Raw genomic sequence first — 20,361 nt, forward strand, 5'->3', positions numbered from 1 at the left:
GTCTCCATGCAGAGTTCCTGGAATTCATTTGAATGTTTGAAGTAGAGAAAGTTTAGGGAAATGTTTGCATTACTCACACTAGTACTGTCCTTCAAAAAAGAAGGGGGGTTTCACACTCTTTCCAGTCTAAGACATCCTTTCTACTCTGCCAGGATATGTGGCAGTGGGGAATATGACTGCCTCATCCAGCTGTCTGGCCAACCCCTATTTCTTATGTTGATACACACAAATCCATTTACATATGTTATCACACACAGTAATCTTGGATCAATTCAGAATACCATTTAGATGGAAATGCCAGTTTGATGAAAAGTGACTATAGCAACTCATAGTTTCAAATCTGCCTGGTGTTCCAGCAGTGACTACAACTCTTAGAAGCTTCCTATCAGTTAAAATGTGATTTAAACATTGTATTGTGTACCAGTTGTGTTTCCTGTTTTACACTACCCAATTTTAATGTTGCCTTCCTGCCCTTTTTATGTAGCAGGTGATTCAGAAAGTTACTCTGATTTCCCTCTCTAGGTGGATTACCCTTACTATCCTCTCTCTTCTGAACCATGAATGGAATCTTTTTTTTCCCCTATGGAGTAATTTTTAAGCAGTAGGCATGCTATAAACTTTCTTCTCCTCAGGCCTCAAGGCTGTCTCTCAGAGCAAGGGGTCTAGTCTCTATCTGTGCTATTCTCTCTGTCCTGGTCATGGGAAGAGATTGATGACTTTCAGAGGGCAGCTTCGCAGTAAGAAACACAACTGGCAGCTGCCAAATGCCATTCTGCATGTACATAAATGTTTCTTATACAATCACATAAGTTCTCTCCTAACCACCTTGCACATTCCCTCTAGGTAAGGAGCAAGACAGCCACATTGTGGGACTAGAAACAATCTCCTCCACTCAACAAACCATGGCCATTCCCAGGGTGGAGTGGTTTCTGCTGCTGACATGTTGGAGGCCAAAGAAATGCCCCAACAGGGGCAGCCCCAACTCTGCTCTAACGACACTCTGAAGTGGAAGCCATTTTAAGGAAACCCTGTAAGACTAGCCCAATGTTACCTGGGCCCGTCTGAATGATTTCCTAACTAGACCAAACTTGTATGCCCCTCACAACTCTTGGCTCAGAGTGGCCTGTTAATTTGTCTTACAAAATTATACTATATTCATTTGGAAACCAAACACAGTGCCATGCCTCTCGGGGGACAGGCACTCAGTAAACACTGATGGATCACATTGAGCCTGACATTTAGGAGGAAAGGCGAAAATGGAAAAGGAGATGAAATGACAGCTTGCCAAAGACTCTTAAAATAACTGGGCATGTGGGGGTTCTAGCAGTGGTTTTCAGATTGACCTGTGGGAGCTGGCATTCTGTTGGAAGCGATCCAAGTTTCCACAAACATTTGATTCAAATAATGTGTGTATGTCTAAATGTAGAATATTTACAAACCGAGTAAAATATCCCCCACAAAAAAACCCACCTAACAAAAACACATGTGTTACATTCAGAATGGCAATCAAAGACCAGTGGGTTAGCAGGAGCCAGCAGGTTGACTCATTTCTGTTCAAACCTCAGGAGTGATGCTTTTCCTGCCTGAGCTTCTTATAGGCCTTCTCAGGCCTGGCCCAGGAGGCTGTGACTGTACCAGAATTTTACAAAGCACTCACTTTCATAAAACTATACAAGCAAGATAGTACCACTTCTTTGTGCAAATCAGGACCTTCTTGTGTTGTACAGCCAAAACAGAATAAATGGAGACTTAACTGCAATTGTCATCTGTCGCTCCAATTACAAATTTTTATAGTCATCAAAACAGCCTCGTCATTCTCATTAACTTTATAAGTAACTGGTATGCGTTTGTACTTATTATGAGATATGGTGCTTAATCTCATATTTTTAATACCTTGAGGGGCCAGCTAATATTTTGATTAAAAAGCGAAGAGTTTCTTCCACCATGGAGGGGGACTAAAGGCTGAACAAATTACCAGTCCCTTGTGACTGGGCTGTGTCCTTTTAGAATGGGAGTGTGAGCTCAAGGGTGTTGGGGCAGGCGGTGAACAGAAGCACGTAATGCAGTCACCACCTAGCTGCGTGCTCCAGACTTAGCACATCCTACATCTACACTCTGTTACAGTAATGCGATCATCTGTCATGATGAAAATCAGCAAGTGCAGGTCAGTGTTTGTTTATATAAAGTGCATGCCCTCCACCAGCCCTCTGGGTCACTCCATTTACACAATTTGAGATACACAGTCAATACTCTTGTTCACACTCTGAACGTAATATATTAAGAGTCCCTTTTAAACACAGTCATAATCAAGTTCTTGGGATGAGGAGATTGACTGGCTTCAGAACAGGGCTTAGGACCTAAGGCAGTTTCCTCCAGCTCTTGATAGATTGCTTTCAATAAGCTTGGGGTTTGGAATAGGAGATGGTACCATGGGCTACAGGATCAAGGAAGGTTTTTTAAAAGTAGGAGCCAAAGCAGTATGCCTGAGGCCTGCCTCAGTTGCGTCCCGCCCACTCAACTATTCCTCCTGCAAGTGAAAAGCCTGGGCAAACAATGGGAAGCCATCAGAGCTTAGCACCAACGCACACTTGTATCAGCTCACGCAGTCAGAGCTGCACAACATTGAAGAAGCATTCACTGACTCTCCTGACTGGCATCTCTAAATCCAGGTGTGATTTCCTCACAGGAGACTAACCCCCCAGCTCATGCTGATAGGACTCCTTGGCTATTATAGTATTTTCCATCATCAGAGAGGAACTATCTCCTCCCACACAACCGTGCTTGCCCTCGAAGCAGTGAAATATTTCAAAGGTGCCCAGTGGGGCATGAAGTCTAAAAAGGAAATGCTGAAACTCTGGGAAGAATTTAGGTAGGTGGAGTGTGATTACTGAAGTTGAAATCTGTCCAGACCATTGAGTTAACCACTAATGCTACGAAAATGAATGCTGTGGGCTCATTAAATTATTTCACTCTACCTGAACCTATTAATGATATCTAAATCATTAAAACAAAAACCCTATGTACCATTAAACGTGAATGTGGAACTGGGTAAACCTTGAGCAGATGGCTGCCTTAAGGGAGCATTGCTCAAACCACCATTGCGCTCTAGGATCCAAGATGGCTGTTTTTAGTCATTGTGATTGACATAAGCATGTGTCATCAGATTCACATGGGTAACCGGGCTTTGGGACAATGTAACAGAAAATTGTCCTGCACATACTCACTAGCAATTAATCCTGAAATATGCATGATGAAACTGAGACAGCATAGGATTTAGAAAAAGCCGGGGTATTTCAATAGAAAAAGCTGAGGTATTTCAACAATGTTCTTGGTAGCCTTTCCATAAAGAGATAATGCAACAGCTGATAGAGGTGGCGCAGCAAGAGATTCCTTTCTTGATGTAGACTCTGCTCTGGCCCTGGAAAGTCAGCGGCACCAGTTGCCCTGCCCAATACGCAGACGTTTTCCCCAAACCCAAGTGGGGAATAGAATTCATCTCATCTCACTCAGGAACTGGAAACGTAATGGGTAGTGTGGTACAACTAGTGTGTGCATGAGTGTGTACAAGTGCCAAGTGGCCACATCTTGGGCATTTTCAGATTCTGTCCTGTACTGAGAAAATGGCAATGGCCTGATGGCAAAAGAAAGGCTTCCCACCTCATCAGATGGTTTTACTGGATGGTACGACTACTGCCCTGAACCAATTCACAAAGGGAAAATACCCAGTAACACACCAATTTGGAAGAAACTTGGAGCAGGCGTAAGCATAGCTGAGCTGCCCCTGGAATTCAAGTTGATGCTTGTCTCAGATCCATGACCAGGGCAGATTGTCCAATAAAGTCTAGACTGTATCACCAGGCCAGAGCTCAGGGCGAGGCAGACGGATGACATAGGCCAATCACGTGGCAGGGAGCAGCTATAGGCCGCTGAGGCTTTCCAAGTGCTAGTTTGGAAAGAAATCAAGGCCAGTTCCTATATTCATTATTTCAACGTCTTCGACTGTGTTTTAGTAAGAAGCACGCATGGGACCAACATCCTATGATGAGGCAGGTTAAAGAAAGAAACAACAAATGGTAACTCAGTTTTACCATTTTATTGGGTAAATGATTTCAAAGGTAATAACAATAGTGTCAAAACTACTACAATATCTTTCCACAGCCATACCTTACAGGCCCACATAAATCTTCTCATTTTTCTTTTTGCTCATTTGTAATATTTTAAAGCCATATATGTCATATAAAATGCCCATTTCCAATAGTTTCCTCAAACTATTAAGCAATTAAATGTGGAAGGAAGGAGGATCTAGTTATACTTGAAGGGGTTTCAGGTAATCTGTGATGTCTTACTGTAATCAAAAAACAGGTTCCTAAGAAAGAAGGAAAAGAAAAGCTACTCCAGGTAGCTTTTGCTCATTACAAGTCTCACCATGGCATCACCAAGAACTCATTATGCTGGTGACCGATTCAGAGTGATTTCGGGGAACATATAAAACACTAAAATAACTTAGAAACTAGATCCAAATATTTCAAAAGTAATCAACTTTGATGTACAAAAACAGTCAGAGGTGGTTACAAAAGTGTTTTCTCAGTGCGTCTATGTGCCAGCGCAGTACTGGGTCCAGAGCAAAATAAAAGGTTTATTTTCTTCTGAAACAGTAATAAAAAACAAGGAAAACATATGTTTGATTATAAAGGATCAATGCTGGTCTTCAGAATAATGTAATCAGAAACCCTTAAATCGAGAGGCACAAAACAGGTTTCTGCTTTTAAAAAATAAAAGGAAAGTCACCAGTTTACGTAAATGGAGGAGGTGCTCTTACCCCTCAAATAAACTTAATTCAATTTAACATCACTAGCAAAAATTACTTAGAAACTGTACAAAAATAAAAAAGTTAACACATTTAATCCTGCAAGGTTTTTGTAAGGACTGGAAAGCAGGCTTTTGGAGCAGCATTTGGGCATGGCTGGGGCTTCTTTGGTTTGATCTAACACACGTAAGAGATGGAACCTATTCCAGATGAGTTTCTAATTTCCTGCACATTTGAAGACATGAAAAGAGGCCAGTATACAAGCGTCCAGTGTGCTGGGCGTTAGGACTGTATGCACTGGACTGAAAATCTCCTAACTGCTTTACGTGGGATGGGGGAAAAAGAGCAAGCCTTGCACTTCATCAATTACACCGACCTCTCCTGGTATGGGAGACTGGAGAGGGTAGTAGCACATTCTCGTGCAGTCAGAAGGCCACTTAATGAGGGGGAGAGGGACAGTTGTTCTTTTAGAATCTGGTACCTGGCTGACTTTAAGAACAAGAAAACCCTTCCAGAAATGGAAGGCTTTTGCTACATACTAAAGTAAAATACGTAGTATTTTCCAAGAGGAAAAATACCCAGTTGCATTTGAAAACAGAAAACATAAATGGAACTAATTAACATTTAAAAGGGGGCTATGTAAACTTTGTGCTACTGAAATGAAGTTCAAGTATTACTTCTGAGCTATTTAAAGATCACTGAACTTATACAATATTCTGGTGATGATGAGTGCAATTCACATTTGTGTTTCTGAACAAATAAACCACAACTGGCTAGAACACAACCTGTGCAATGAAAATCTCTGTTGGAGTTAAAAACACATGCTACATACTTCAACATGTTTAAAGTTAATTCAAACCACATATTTAACAACTTTGTAATATATGACAAAGGTGAAAGGGTCTAGCATTTGTTTGTTTGAAGCACACCATTACAGTTTGTATAACACCTTTTATACTACGAAGTCTTTTAGTCAACAGCTACTTAGAGACAACAATGCACTGTGCATTAATCTGAATACAAAAGGAGACAAAACTATCCTTTTCCCCCAAGCCATGGTGGGAAATAATTGCTGACCTCGTCCTCTGTAGCCTGCAGGATGGTTATTTCTTCAGTATAACATTATCACACTGGTAAGAAAACCTGTATAACATCTGCATATATCAAGAAATTTTAAAAATCTGATATGATTTTAGAGTCCGCATGACCAGTCACGTGACCTGCTCAAGATTGATTAGCACCGTTAAATACATAAATACACACATGTATGTATGTATGTATGTGTAAGTATATATGTATACACACACACATATGTATGTGATAGATCTTTTCTTTAAAAAAAACTTCTAACCATGAGCTCACCCAGGACAAGGAGCCTGTTGAACTGATGAGATGATGGATAAGATGGATCAACATTGGTCTTTTGTCTCTCTTTAGTTTATTTACTTTTTTTTTGCAGCAGACAATATCATTCAGCTTGTGCTCAGTTTCCCTATAAGGGCAAGAAAAAGTTTCCATCAGGTAGCCACTTGTTTTTTATATCGAAAGACTAATCTGCTCCAAAATGCTCCCAAATAGATATTAAAGGACTCAAAATCCCTTTGTAAAAGCCAACAGCTAGCTAGCTAGCTTTCACTGACTAATCTCTAGGTTCAATGGGACTGGCTACCGAGATTACATTTCAGGCTAGCAATTGGCTTCTTAGATAAGGCATCACAACTGAAAATGGTTATTTCAACAAGGGATGCTGTGGAGGAAGGAATACCAACAAACTTCTAAGAACTCTCATTAAAAACTAAAGCAGTTTGCTTTGCCACAATGGCAAGCAGAAGGAATTCAGCCAATTATCTCACAAACTAGAAAATGGTTTTTTTGAATTCTGAACTAGCAGTCTGTCACTTGTCACAGCAACTATATGTATAAGCTATGCCATTTTGATACTCAGTGACATCTCCTACTTTAAACAATATATGTTCTGCACCATACTTATATTCATCACTCAATATATTGGTTTCCTGTTTGAAAAAATTATATATATGTATATGTGCGGTGTGTATATGCATATATACATATACACACCACACCTATACACACCACACCACACACACACACACAACACACACACACACACTCACTCGCTACCATAAAATGAAGGTAAATCTTTCTCCAGAATCTTCTGTCATTTTTCCTGGTGATAGACATACGGACCTCCTATTGAAATTAGGAAGTTCTCTTTGTATGCATCATGGGAAAGACCAGCCGTGCACATGAGCTCGGCTCTAATAACGTATATCATTATCTAAATGCCAACTCCATTTCTACAGGTGTAACATAACATCAACATAGTAAATGTGTTTCTATCAAAAGTATGTAGTGCAGAAAGAGATTGAAGCTATTTTATAGTATTTCTAAAACTCCAGTATTGTCCCCATGACAAACATATCTGAAATCATGGCATATGTGAACTTTTGTTTCATTATATTATCTTTACCATGTCTGCAAATGGTACCTAAAATTGTCTCTGGCCAATTATGACGTATTGAAACCTAAAGCTAACAAATTTAAATTAGTATATAATAGACACATGTCTCTTTTTGGTTATTTGCTCAAAATAATTTCTCAGCTTAAAAAAATACTTAAGAGTAAGGAATTTGTCTAATCTGTTGTTTCACATACAGAGACAAAATTTTATAAGAATATTTCTCTAAATCGCCTTTTTTCTAACCTCTCTTAATTCCACTTAATTATATTATTCTTAAAGGCACTAAATTCTGTATCTGCTCTCTTCCTGATATTCTCTGCTTTTCAAAATGAGTTCTACAGCATATGAAAGGTAGCTTGTACTTTCTTAAAACAGTGTTTTAGTTTATAAGTTGGTTCTATAAAGTGATGAGGCAGTCTCTCTTATGATAACCAGCACAATAGGCACAAATGATTTCTCACTCTCTGTGACAAGCCCGATCATGGACCTTCAAATGTTATATATTAGAACTAAAGTTCATATATTTTGACCATGGGAAAAACATGTACTTAAGGAGTGAAGACCCACATACTAAGCTCTTGTAGCAAAATTAATTCTAGAAAATTCCAGAGTAATACACAAATACCTGAATTTCAAATGAATTCCTCCCAAACTCAGCTATGAAACATTATCTATCTCACTGAGGAAAACTAAAGAAAAACCTAAATAAAGTCCTTAAAAACTGCACAATTTCTTCCATCCACAGTCAACAGAAGGAAGAGAGGAAAGAAGACAGGAAAGTAAGGCAACATGGACAGAAAGATAGAAACCTGATTGAGATAGCAAAGCAAAATTCTATATAATATTGTAAGGAAAGAAACCCCCCCCCCCAAAGGTATATATGCTGCAAAAAAAAAAAAAATCAATGATCTAAAATAATAAAACAGGATCTTCTTAACAAACTTCGTTTTCCTACCCGTTACCATGATGATCTTAATTGACGACATCGAAGCTTCACCATGGCAACGGAAACTATCATCATAAAATGGTACAATAAAAGAGATAGCTAGACCAAGAAGGGGCAGGGTCTCCTGGGAAGAGGTCTGCAGAGAGGCCCAGTGACTGGCTGTGCGGCTCAGTGTCAGGAATAATGGTTGTATGGAGGAAGGGGATGCCCAATGCCATTTTGGAAATGATGATGCTGGCGATGAGCAAGGTATTCAGCATAGCTCAGGGTCATCTTTTCACTACGGTACCTGAAAGAAAGGCAGGGAAGAGACAAAGTTAACATCAACAAATAGGTGACAGGCCAATGTCAGAGCTAGGAGGGACCTTAGAGATAATTTTATAGATCAGGCCCAGAGAGGAGCAGTGACTTGCTCGATGTCACACAGCTAATAAGTAGCAAAGCTGAGATCAGAACCCAGAGTCTGAGTCCAGTGCTCTTTCCACTCTACTACTCCTTGTTCAAATTCTTCTAGAAATTTTATTGCCCCCTCAGCCCCAGTTTGCTACGTAACAGGAAGGAACAGAGTGAAACCAACCTATTACCATCATGTACGCATCTTATTCACTTGACTACTTTTTCTTCTGGGATCTGCTGTCGCTCCTTCTTTTACCATATTCCTTTCCCGCTGTCTGCACATCCACTCAGGTCTTGCCATTGAGTAGAAACAGTAACAACAAAAACCTTTCCTTAATCCTGGTGTCCCAAACCCTCTTTTTTCCCATCTCTAGCTTTTTCATTGCCACATTTCTTAAGAGTAATATATATTTTCTCACCTCACACTACTCAGGGCATCTTGGTTGCTGCTGCCACTCTTCCGTGGACACTGCTTTTCCCGAAGCCTACCCCTCCTGCTTGACATCTCCTTATGGTACTGCTCACCACTCCCTTCTTGAAGCTCTCTTGTGCCATGGATTCCACAACTCCACACTCCCTGGGTTCTCCCCCTGCCTCCCAGACTGCTCTCTGACTTTTCATCCTACTCCTGCCTTGGAGGATTTTCCTACGTTTCTACCTTCAGTTCTTTTGACCCTATGCTCTGTCCCCGCTTAGTGAACCCTATCCTAATAGTTTCAACTATGTCCTCTTTACAGACAACCCCAAATCACCATGTCTGTCCATGAGCTCTACACATACACATTTTCAGTGATCTCCTGGACATTTCTATACAGATATCCCAGGAAGCACTTCGAATCTAGAATCAATGCGTAAACATGCCTGCCCTCCTGTGGTCCCTTCCGCGGCTGAAGGGATCACCTTGGTCCCGTTTATCTAGATAAAAGCCTTGACTTACTTTTCTTCCCTACTTCTGAATGATGACTTAGTCCTTTCCTTTCTTCCACAATATTTTCTTATCTGTTCCCTCCTTTCTTCCCATCCCTTGTGAAGGCTCCCATTTCACCCTCTTTGGATTGCTGCCAGATAGTCTCAGATAATAGCAATGTTTTCTAACTATTTTTCCTGTTTCCAATTCCAGACTTACACCTACCCAAAACCATTTGTTTAAAACCTTTCAATAGCTACCAACTGTCTATAGAATCAGGTCTCAATTTCTTAGTCTAGAACTCAAGACCCTCATATCTGACCCAACCTACCTTCTTTGCCATATTTTCCTCTAATGACCACCTTCTATGTGTACACTGAAAGAACAGCCAAATCAGACTATTGAACATTCCTCAGTACTCGCTCACAGAACTTTGCGACCTACATGTGTTGACTCACAAAGTTCTTTCAGTTAATCTCTTTCCTTCCCCACTCTCCACCTGTCAAATTCTATCTATTTTTCAAGCTCAGCCTTCAATCTACCTCCTCTTCGAAATTTTCTGTTATCCCCACCCTTCCCTGGAATCCCTCTTCTCCTACTTTATGATTGCACATCATCCATCACAGTCTGCCTCATATTAATAATCGTTTCTGTACATGCCCTTCCAGTCTCTGAGACCATGAACTTAGGGAGAGCAGAGATGGAGGCATTTTCAAATTTGTAACTCCTTAGAGCTGAGAAGAGTCCATTTTTAGACTTTTTTACACTATAGGCATTCAGTGTGGTTTTATGGAATTAAAATAAATGGAAACTACAACACATTTTCCTAAAATGTTCGATATTTTCCATTTTAAATAAGTATCCCTATTATCCCCATGCAGAAGTTTATTTAGCATTTGTGAGTCTAGCTCAATTGTATTTTTCAGCAAGCTTTCATGGGAGACTTCTATCACTGCCAGAATTCTAAGGTTAAATTCAAATTTGAGGACTGCTTTTCAGAATCCTGGGATTCTGCTAAGCAATGCCAAAAGCTAGCTAATAGTTAATTCAGATAACGTTCTTCAATAATGTCGTCTAAAGGCCCAGATGGTTTGCTCATATAAAGCCAGAGTAATCACACAGAGCTAAAGATGGGAAGGATGGGCTCATATATCATACAGGCTTTACTGCCAAGCAGAGTTCCATTGTATCCACCCTCAGTATGGCCCTGCCATTCATTTCCACTCTGTTTCAGAAAAGAGAAGCAAGTATAGTTAGAGAGACCAAAATAATCAAAGGATTATAAGCATATACATCAAAATGTACTGGCTGGCTTATACTAGAAAATGCCTTCAGTACCTGGTCAGTTTTATGGTTTTCCTGAATTCATTAGTAATCGGAGCTTTGTATCCTCCTTTCCTCAGTAAGGAGTCTATAGTCTGAATATGGTCCCATCCTGTGGAGAGTAGACCAGATAAAATATAATCAAGTACATGTAATAAGCACCTTTGGTTAAATACAAAGTGACTTTGTAGAGGTCAGCTATCACTGTCACCAAATGAGATCAACTCCTTTGGTCCTAAAAATCACACAGGAGAGCTAAGATTTCATCCTGCACAGAAACAGGTTCACCACCACACCCCTAATATTCTAGCTCTCCATGATGGTTAACAACAATGGCTTCTTACCTCAGCCAAATTTGAAGGTAAGAAGCTGAAGAGGCTGGCTATAACTGCTCAGTCATTTCTCAGTAACAAACCACAAACATTGTATTCTTCTCTAACAGTGACATCTCTTAAAAGGGAGGGAAGAGCCTATATGTCATTGTGCCAACTCAGTAGTACTTAGAACTCTCATACTAACTCATGGTAATTGCTGTTCCTAATGGTATCTTCTGTAGTCAATCAAGTGTATTTATGTGCAGTGTTCAAGGGACTTTTTATTGGTTCTGACTTGGGATGGTATACTAATATCTGAGGCCCTCTATCTCTTCTATACACTTTACGAAATCGATGGAACTGCAGGATTAAGACATTTTCTATAAGCAACCCAAACAAATTTTCAGCTAGCTGCCTTAAAGACTAACTCTTGTTTAGGGGTTTAATAATATTAAATTTTGCCATTATGCATCTCACATTTTTATTAGATAAACATGGGAAAACCAAATTACAAATGTTTTCCGATGAGAAGAAATGCTCTAGTAAAGTAAAGAAGAAATATTCACTTCAACGAAAAAATTTAGTAGTGGCTAGAAAGGACAAGATACTACAGAGTGAGAAGTTATTTTGAGTTACAGTAGTGGTTCATAAAGGTTTGTGGTTTATCTGCAAAACAGAAAAACGTTTGTTGATTAGGAAGTGCAGGCCAAATATATAAAACACTACTTCGTGTATTCTCAATGCCCCTAACCTTAATGGGAAACCAATAATCATAATAGTAGGAAAATGAGTAATGGCAACCACCTAAGAATGAAATTTTTGATACTGACAATGAAATGTGTGGCTGACTGTCAAACCAAAGGCTTGTTTATACTAAGCAAGGCTATAGCTATGGGAAACTGCCTCTTCAAATTCATAGCAAACTATTGCCTAAAATAATACCCAACTTTAACAAATATTTTCTTTTTCGAAAGTATACTTTTGTGTTTCTGCTGTCAAACTTTAGTGCACAGATTCAACTTCTGGGTGAGTGATTCACCAATTTCATACAGACACTGCAGTGGCAGGGATGGAAGAGTCATTTCTTATAATTTGACATTGATCAATTATCAGACATAACTGCAAGGTCAGATATTGCATTTCAATTTGTATATTTGTTTAAATTCGTCACCAGATCACATGAAATAAAGTACAACAATGACCTTGCTCCTTTGCAACCTCCGGTAGGTAGGTGGCGGTGCGTTTTGATCCTTTTTCATTGATGAATTCTATTCTAATGCCATGTACACCCACCTGAAAGAAATTGGCAGTTTTATTAGTACAGTCTTCTTCATAGAAACAGTAAGAAAAAGTTATAATTTAACTTTCAAGAGAATGCAACTCTTCCTTTCCTCTTGGTTTTGGAAGGGCATATCAGTTTTCTCTTTGCAAAGCATCGACTTTGGGTTTGAAGGCCATTATGATGGCCACGGAGACTGAAAACACTGATTTGCATGTGGCCAACAGGTGCTGGGCTTTTCTATTCTGTTTGGGACTGGGACAACCATTCTGGGGCTGTGTGTGGAATAAGACTGATGATGGTAAGAATCTTGTGCCCACTCCCAAATTGTGGCTCATGACAGTAAGGAACTAGACCAAGGGAACCAACTTTCAAGAGACAGCAACTACCCTGTTTTCAGGTGCAATCACCAATTCAGATTAAGTTCCGAAACTTCTGGAGCTGCTTGCTTCCTTCCCAAACTGTCTAAGTCTCTTTAAAACCTTGAATTATATGTACATAGGCAAACACAGATAAGACTGAAACAACCAAACAAACAACAACTAGATACAACATCATTACTAATAACAGATAGGATTTCTAAAACAATGTATCATAGCTTAAAGGGCACCAATGGCAAAGCCTGTCTAGCTGCCTCATTGCCCACACATTACTGCTACACTTCAGAGGAATAAAGATTTCAAATCCCTTTGGGGCAGAGCATTTTAAACATGTTTTATATACTAACCCAGAGACCACTGAAACTTGTTGACGTGAAACATTCAAAGTTTTGGTGATGCTCTAAAAAAGATAGTCTTCTAAGTAAAAGTAGGCAATTTCTTGCTAATGTTTCTAAAAAGTAGTGTACTTTGTCTTTGATTAGTATTCAATCATAAATAATCTGTCCTTTCCCCCTCCTATCTTACACACAGTATAGAGTCAGAGATCATGAAAAGTTCTTAACTTCTTTGTAAACATGGATAATAAAAATGAAATTTCAAAAGCATAACAACTCCATTCTGTTCTTCCAAATCTATGGTTGCTTTAGACCAGTGGCTTCCAAGTGGAGTGTATGGTTGTCCCAGGTACTGGAGGGAAGATGTCAGGCCAGGTAAACCTTTTTACCCAGAAAAGAGGCTTCTTTTCAGCAGATGAGAGAAGTCATAGACCTTTACTCTTTCCATGGATGTGAAGGTCTAGAAGAGGAAAAGGGGTCCATAAACAGGTTTTTTTTTTTGCTTCTTCTGCCCATAGGCTGAAGTTTTCAAGGGAATATAAAGTCCTCTGGAAAAAAACCACTTCATTCTTTCCCCAGGTCTTCATCCATTCATCCATCAGAGTCTGTCAGATATTCTGAGCAGTTTATGTTGTTTTATTAAAGCCTATCTCTGTGGCTATTTCTTCTATCTATTTAATATCAGCATTCTTATGAATCTCCTTTTGCTGAAAATGCAATCAGGGTAGCTGTTTAAAAGCTAACACAATCAGGCCTCCCATGCCCTGTGGGAAATGGCTGTGGACAGCTAAGAAGAAATATGAATGCTTAGCTATCAGGGATTTCCAGGATAAAGGACATCTACTAATCTCCCCAGTGCCTGACACAGTACTGAGACAATGACAAATTTGTAGCAGTTTCTGTATACTAACTTTCTGATCAGTGACTGAGATTTTTTTTCCTTTTACAATATCATATGCTTCATAATTTGTTTTTAAAGATATACAGCATAAATAATTTATGCCTCCATCATTCACTGAAGTGAATTTTGCATCTCCAACTCAGCTTATCAAAATCTGTCATGTTAAAATTGAAAAAGAATTTTGGTGCTTATTAAAGCTTCTACTCAAAACAATGAGAGGAAGAATGTTTCCCTATCTCTGGGATGAGCGTGTTAGACTAAATCAGTGGTGTTTAACTGGTATAGGGTGAGGATGGGGGCTGCAAACAATCAGAATTTCAGGAGGCTTCATGCTTCAGCAAGTATAGTTTGAAAAAAGAACAACTCCCTGGGTGATTTTTATTCTGGATTAACTAGATAACCTCTAATAATCAGTTGAGCTCTGACAAACTGTAGCTATGTATTAAAAAAAAAGTGACTTAGGCAAAGTGGAAGTGGTTTAGAAACATAAATTCTTTCTTCATAGGAATACATTCTGTGCTCCTCAACAAAAATTTCAGAGATTTTAAAACCTAGTAATTTAACAATTAAGAGGTTAAGACCAATTGTATGGTATGTGAATAATATCTCAGTAAGACCCAACTGAAAGGACATGTTGACCCAAATAAAAATTATTTCACAAATAAAACTGATTGACTCTTGTGTTTTGAGAAGGCCCCACCATCAAATTTTGATATGAAAAAACATACCAAAATTCTCATTTTGAATTAGTACCACATTTACAATTTTAAATTCTTTTCTGTGTTCCTATGATTTTGAACAATCAAAAGCCCCTGTAAATTGAACTGTAAGTATGGTGATTTATTTATTTATTTATTTATTTATTTATTTATTTATTTAATAAACTTTATTGGGGAATATTGGGGGACAGTGTGTTTCTCCAGGGCTCATCAGCTCCAAGTCGTTGTCCTTCAATCTAGTTGTGGAGGGCGCAGCTCAGCCCCAAGTCCAGTTGCCATTTTCAATCTTTAGTTGCAGGGGGTGCAGCCCACCATCCCATGTGGGAATCGAACCGGCAGCCCTGATTTTCAGAGCTCAAGCTCTCACCAACTGAGCCATCCGGCCACCCCAGGTACGGTGATTTTAAAGTGAATCCTTTGTGAGAAATAACTTACTTCATAGGTCAAAAATATATTCCACAAAGATATAAAGCCCAAACCAGAGTGACTCATTTTTTTCAACTAGTGGAATCAGGAGAATGGTAATAATGTTCTAAAGAGAATCAAAGCATAATAGCTTTTTGTCACCTGTTGAGCAACAGCATTTTCTTTACTCCCAGAACCACAGACACCACCAAATAGTCATACTGCACAGTCAAAACAGGAGAGTGGAAAATGGCTTGCTGTGAAGAAAGACTGAATCTGGCCAACCTACGGAAATCACTGGCTTTGCAAATTAAGTCATCTCTACTTGAAATGAACACCAAAACTAATTCCGTATTTTTTGAGGGAGGCATCTGTCACAGATGCAACTCCAAAATATAACCCTCATGTATAATAACTGAATCCTCCTTTAGATAGATTGGAGGATCCTTCAGCCCAGCAGCATCCCAAGAGACAAAGGCTAGTTGCAATTATCAGCTAGATAAGAGATCAGCTAACTAGGGACTTGGGATTCCCCTTGCTCTAAACTCTATTGCAGTAAATTTCCATTTCTAAGGATGGATAAGGAAGTAGCCTGTGGGAAAACTATGTCACCAAACATAACCCTAATACCACTGCTCAAAGTACAGCCAGGTGGGCAAAACTGGAGACTAGCAAAGCTAGCCTTATGGGAGTCTGCAGGTCATTTTCAAAATTATTAGAAGGTCTGAGAAAAAAATGCTTTCAAGGTCCATCAGCTGTGATAATCTTTTAATCAAGACTGTACTTTTGCTAAGCAAAGCTATAAATCAACTCAAATGGTAGTTAAATTAAATGTAGGACTTATAGATAAGAGGATATGGAATTAAACAGAGCTGTATCTGTGTTTGCTGAGGGAACATTAAGAGCAGTTCAACAGATTCCTATTTCATGCTAAAGAGAAAGCCATATTTATTTGGAATCATTCCATAGCAAGTGATTTTTATTAATGCTATTATACAACCTTTTGTTTTTAACATCACCCAGAATGATTAAGTATCAAGATTAATGTTAGGACTCGAAAATATTACGTTGGTACAAAAGTAATTGGGGTTTAAAAGGTTAAAAATAATTTCAAAAACTGCAATTACTTTTGCACCAACCTAATATATCTTGATTGTTCAGTTTGGGGATTGTGCATCCCCTAACTCCACCTGGCCTCGGCCCCATCCTCTTTCCTCTCTTGTCCATTTTGCTATTTGGTCACTGCTGTGTCAGAGAGCATGTGGGTACAGAGAGAAGACATACATGCAAATTAATCGATTTTGCTACATAATAAAAGGCTTGGTAGGAGAAGAGATTATAAATAATGGCTAAAATGAAGCTTCTAGACTGTCTGCAGATTTCATTTATCCTCGTTATCCGGTCCCTTGTGAGAAATGCGGCTTCATTTAAAACTATTATCCTCTAATGCAGTGACTCTTGACATAGGAGCATTGAAAAAAAGCACCAAAAAAACAAAAAACAGCTGCTCTGCTCCCACCCCATTATAATACCTGGTCCATATTATGCTCCTCACAATTGCGTTAGATAAAGTTTAATATACCCTAGTCTGTCTATAAGGCAAGTGTTAGTCCTATAATTCACTAGCAGCACTACAAAAGGGTCTCAGTTTTACTTGAGAGCCTAATAAGCAAGCCAATAATCTGGATATGCTGAAACAACATGAAAAAGTCATCTGGCTAAAAGCATCAGTGAGTATAAAATGTGCTCTGGCTAAGTCGAGTAGGCTCCATGCAAGCCTAGGGCCATTTGGGTCCACAATTACCCCCACAGTCCAGACCCTCAAAACTAAATCTGCCCCTGATCATATCCTGACCAAAATAAATCAATTTACTTCCTCAGGTTCATCCTGTCTTAGCAAATGCTACAGTTAGTAGCACTCTTCCCCACTTTCAAAACCAAGTATTGGGTTTCCCTGTAACAGGTTGGCCATAACTCACTCCACTGCTCCACTGATTTTCAGTGAGTTCATCTTGAATAAAACTTAAAAAAATATATCAGGGGCCTGCCCGGTGGCTCAGTTGGTTGGAGCGCCGTGCTCCTAACGGCGACATCGCTGGTTCGATTCCCAAATGGGCCAGTGAGCTGCGCCCTCTACAGCTAGGATTGTGTACAAGATCTGGGCTGCTGTGAGCTGCTGTGAGCTACCGTATGCTGCTACAAGCGGCCGGCGGCCGATGAGAGCTGTTGTGAGCAGCCGATCGCTGACCGACTGCCTCAGCCGGGGGGAGCACAAGGCTCATAATACCAGCATGGGCCAGGGAGCTGTGTCCTACACAACTAGACTGAGAAACAATGGCTTGGGGGGGTGGGGGGGGTGGAAGAAGAGGGGGGAAAAAAAGAAAAAAAATATACCAGGAGGTCAAAGAATTGAAAGTTGTTTGAGATGTCTTTGTTGATGATATCATTTGGCAAAATATGCTTTGCCATTAACAAAGCAGCCAATCATGGTCATTCACATAAGATGGACCTGCCAGGCTCAATATGCCAGTTCTATTCAGTTGAATGAAAGGACTCTGTTCCTCATGAGAGGAGCTCAGGATGTTTGGCACATCCCCTAACCTTTAGAGGCTGGCATCACAGAAGACACATGCTCTCTAACAAAACAGCCCATGGTACCAGACAGAAACAAACACTGCACTGGACAGCCCATGGGTCTGACCCAAAGTCTGGCATTTCTTATATTCTTAGGAGGAAAAAGCCCTATGTGGTATTTCTCTAAAAGCACAAAACCCACACTACAGCACTGCACTCTTTCACTCATAGTCCCACAGTACCTTCTGCCCCACCCCGGCTTGGCCTTCTGGAGACTTACTCTTTTCCCAGTGAAAGCAAATTCAACATAAAGGAGGAAAATACTCCAAACTTGGGCCTACTCCAGGTTTATCCTTCTGAATAATTCTTCTTTGGGCAAGAAAAACTAAGAAGTTAATCATAAAGGCTGATGACAATGTGTACAGATCCTAATGAATCACTTCCCCCATTCCTGATACAACCAAATTACAATGTAGACTACATATTGGCCAGATCTGCCCATCAAATCCTTAGAGTTGTGATTTTGCATCACTGTAACCCACCTACCAATTTCATAAGTAAGTCTGAAGTTTTGAAGGTGCCCACCTAATTAACAACTAACAACTGTTAACAGTGAACACTTCAGACTCTGGCCAAACAATAACTTTTAAAAACTGTTGCTACGATTTTTTTTTAACTCAGTAATTTTTACTTTTGTAACCCTTAACAATTGTAAGCATGGATAAGTTTTTGTTTATAAAAATAGTACATGCATATTATCAAAAAGATCCCCTCAGAAGAGTATAAAGGAGAAAATAAAGATGACCTGGAGTCCTAATACCACCTAGAGACAACTCTTGCTTTAGTGACTTAAAAAATGATATCTCCTGAACCAACTGAGATGCCACGAAGGACTATATATAATTTCCTAGGCTGTTTTTAATCTATTATCTAACTAGTTCCTGTAGCTGTCCTTGAATCTCCTTTATGTGAGATGAGTAGAAGCAGAAAGCAGAAGAAATACTAGACAATGAATTAAAAAGGATAATTAATCATGAAGCCATCATTTGGGCACAAGTAATCTTTTTAATATATTCTATTAAAACCATTTCATCATCTACCTCAGCTGAGATTTTTTTCCCGTTGTTAATTTTGTGAAAACAACAGCAAAGCTCTTGACCAAAATAAATATTTGTTGCTCTTCTCTAAAATCCCTGCAAATTAGTCACCTTCAGGTTGGAAATTAGTTCAGTCTCCATGGACCAATTCTTGACTTTTGCAGAACTTACCAAAGGACCAGTTAATGCCAAGTTTGATTCATAATAAGAGACACAGACATCTGTCTGTCAGAAACACAAGCTTGCCAATTTACTTTTCAAAGGCCACCGAATGATTCGATAACACTTACTTTAATAATAACAGTTACATAGCTCTAAAATACCTGAACTAGCTAATCATCACCCCATGAACTCTTAAAGAATTAGTTAAGATTTTAAATAAAGCATGGCTAATGAAGAGGTGCTTTGAAAAGCTATGAAGCCAAACATGTTTATTTCATTTGAAATGAAAGAAACTGTTCTTACTCTAGGGTTTTGCAGAGAACAAGTGACAGCTCAGTGTTCAATTAAGGGGAAAAAACCAATTCTCTGTAATGATTAATTATAATGAGCATTCCTTAAAAACTGAACATATGAAGATTTCCAAGGAAAGTTCAGGTAACACAGGTGACCTTTAAATAACAATGTCTGCTTTTATCAAAAGTAGAAAAATGCATTCCTGCCATAAAAACAAAAACAAAAACAAAACAAAAAACCCCAAAACCCCACAAAAACAACAAAAAACAATAATGAGGAAGGGCATGAATTTACAGACAGAAAACTAAAGTTATAAATTTTTCTTAAAATCTAGAGATGTGAATTAGTTTGCTTTTCAAAGTCTGGGGTGGGGGAGAAAGCTCTTAGCAAACATAACTAATATAAAATAATATTGTTTGCCTGATAAAAAACTAAGAAAAATCTTATACAAGTTAGAACTGTACATTGGATATCTGACTCAATATGGTTTTACTCAGTCTACAAGAGATTTGTTCCTTTAAAAAAAGTTACATATGAGTTGAATTTATGTAAATGAATTAATTTTAAAGTCATGAGGAAGACAATAAAGAAACCCTATAGTATGTCCTTCTGACAAGAAAATATCTATTTGTAAAGTGAATAATCACTCCCTAATATATTTGCTTAATTTAGATTTACACATATAATGTTGCCTTAAAGAAGGGTGATGATACAGTACCATATAAAATAGAGGCACTTATGGTTTACAATATTTTTCTAAAATTTCTAAGCATTCTCCTAAAGAGAATTTAGTGAAAAAGAAATCTAGAATGTACAATGTCAAAAACTGGACTATTTTTCTTTTTTTACTTTTGTTGCCTACATTTAAGTTAGCAATGGCCAATTTAAAAGTAAGGACCTTTTTATGACTTTTCAGAATGGTTAGTGGTGATTCATTCTCTGGAAGCAAAATAAAAGAGAAGACATTTTAAAAAAGGAGTCACAGCATCACACTCGACAGCATCCAGAGACCTTAGGTATTATGTAGTCCAACTTTTCCA

At 38.9% G+C, this 20,361-nt stretch overlaps 2 protein-coding genes across 4 annotated transcripts in view; one reads left to right on the forward strand and one right to left on the reverse strand.

The window, feature by feature from the left end:
- Positions 1-4,059, forward strand: part of TMEM164 (transmembrane protein 164) — a 216,939-nt gene extending 212,880 nt beyond the window's left edge. The window contains exon 8 of the mRNA XM_074323799.1: positions 844-4,059. The gene's annotated coding sequence lies outside the window, so the exon portion shown is untranslated. The remainder of the gene's footprint in view (positions 1-843) is intronic.
- Positions 4,060-4,078: 19 nt separating this feature from the next.
- AMMECR1 (AMMECR nuclear protein 1) overlaps positions 4,079-20,361 on the reverse strand; it is a 124,643-nt gene continuing 108,360 nt past the window's right edge. For all 3 annotated transcript variants that reach the window (XM_074323795.1, XM_074323793.1, XM_074323794.1), the window contains 3 exons: positions 12,378-12,468; positions 10,877-10,973; positions 4,079-8,524 (listed from right to left, as the gene is read on the reverse strand). In XM_074323795.1, the coding sequence (XP_074179896.1) occupies positions 8,410-8,524; positions 10,877-10,973; positions 12,378-12,468 (303 nt within the window). In that variant the 3' untranslated portion in view covers positions 4,079-8,409. The remainder of the gene's footprint in view (positions 8,525-10,876; positions 10,974-12,377; positions 12,469-20,361) is intronic.

This window comes from Rhinolophus sinicus, chromosome X (assembly GCF_036562045.2).
Source record: "Rhinolophus sinicus isolate RSC01 chromosome X, ASM3656204v1, whole genome shotgun sequence".
NCBI classification, from domain to species: Eukaryota; Metazoa; Chordata; class Mammalia; order Chiroptera; family Rhinolophidae; genus Rhinolophus; species Rhinolophus sinicus.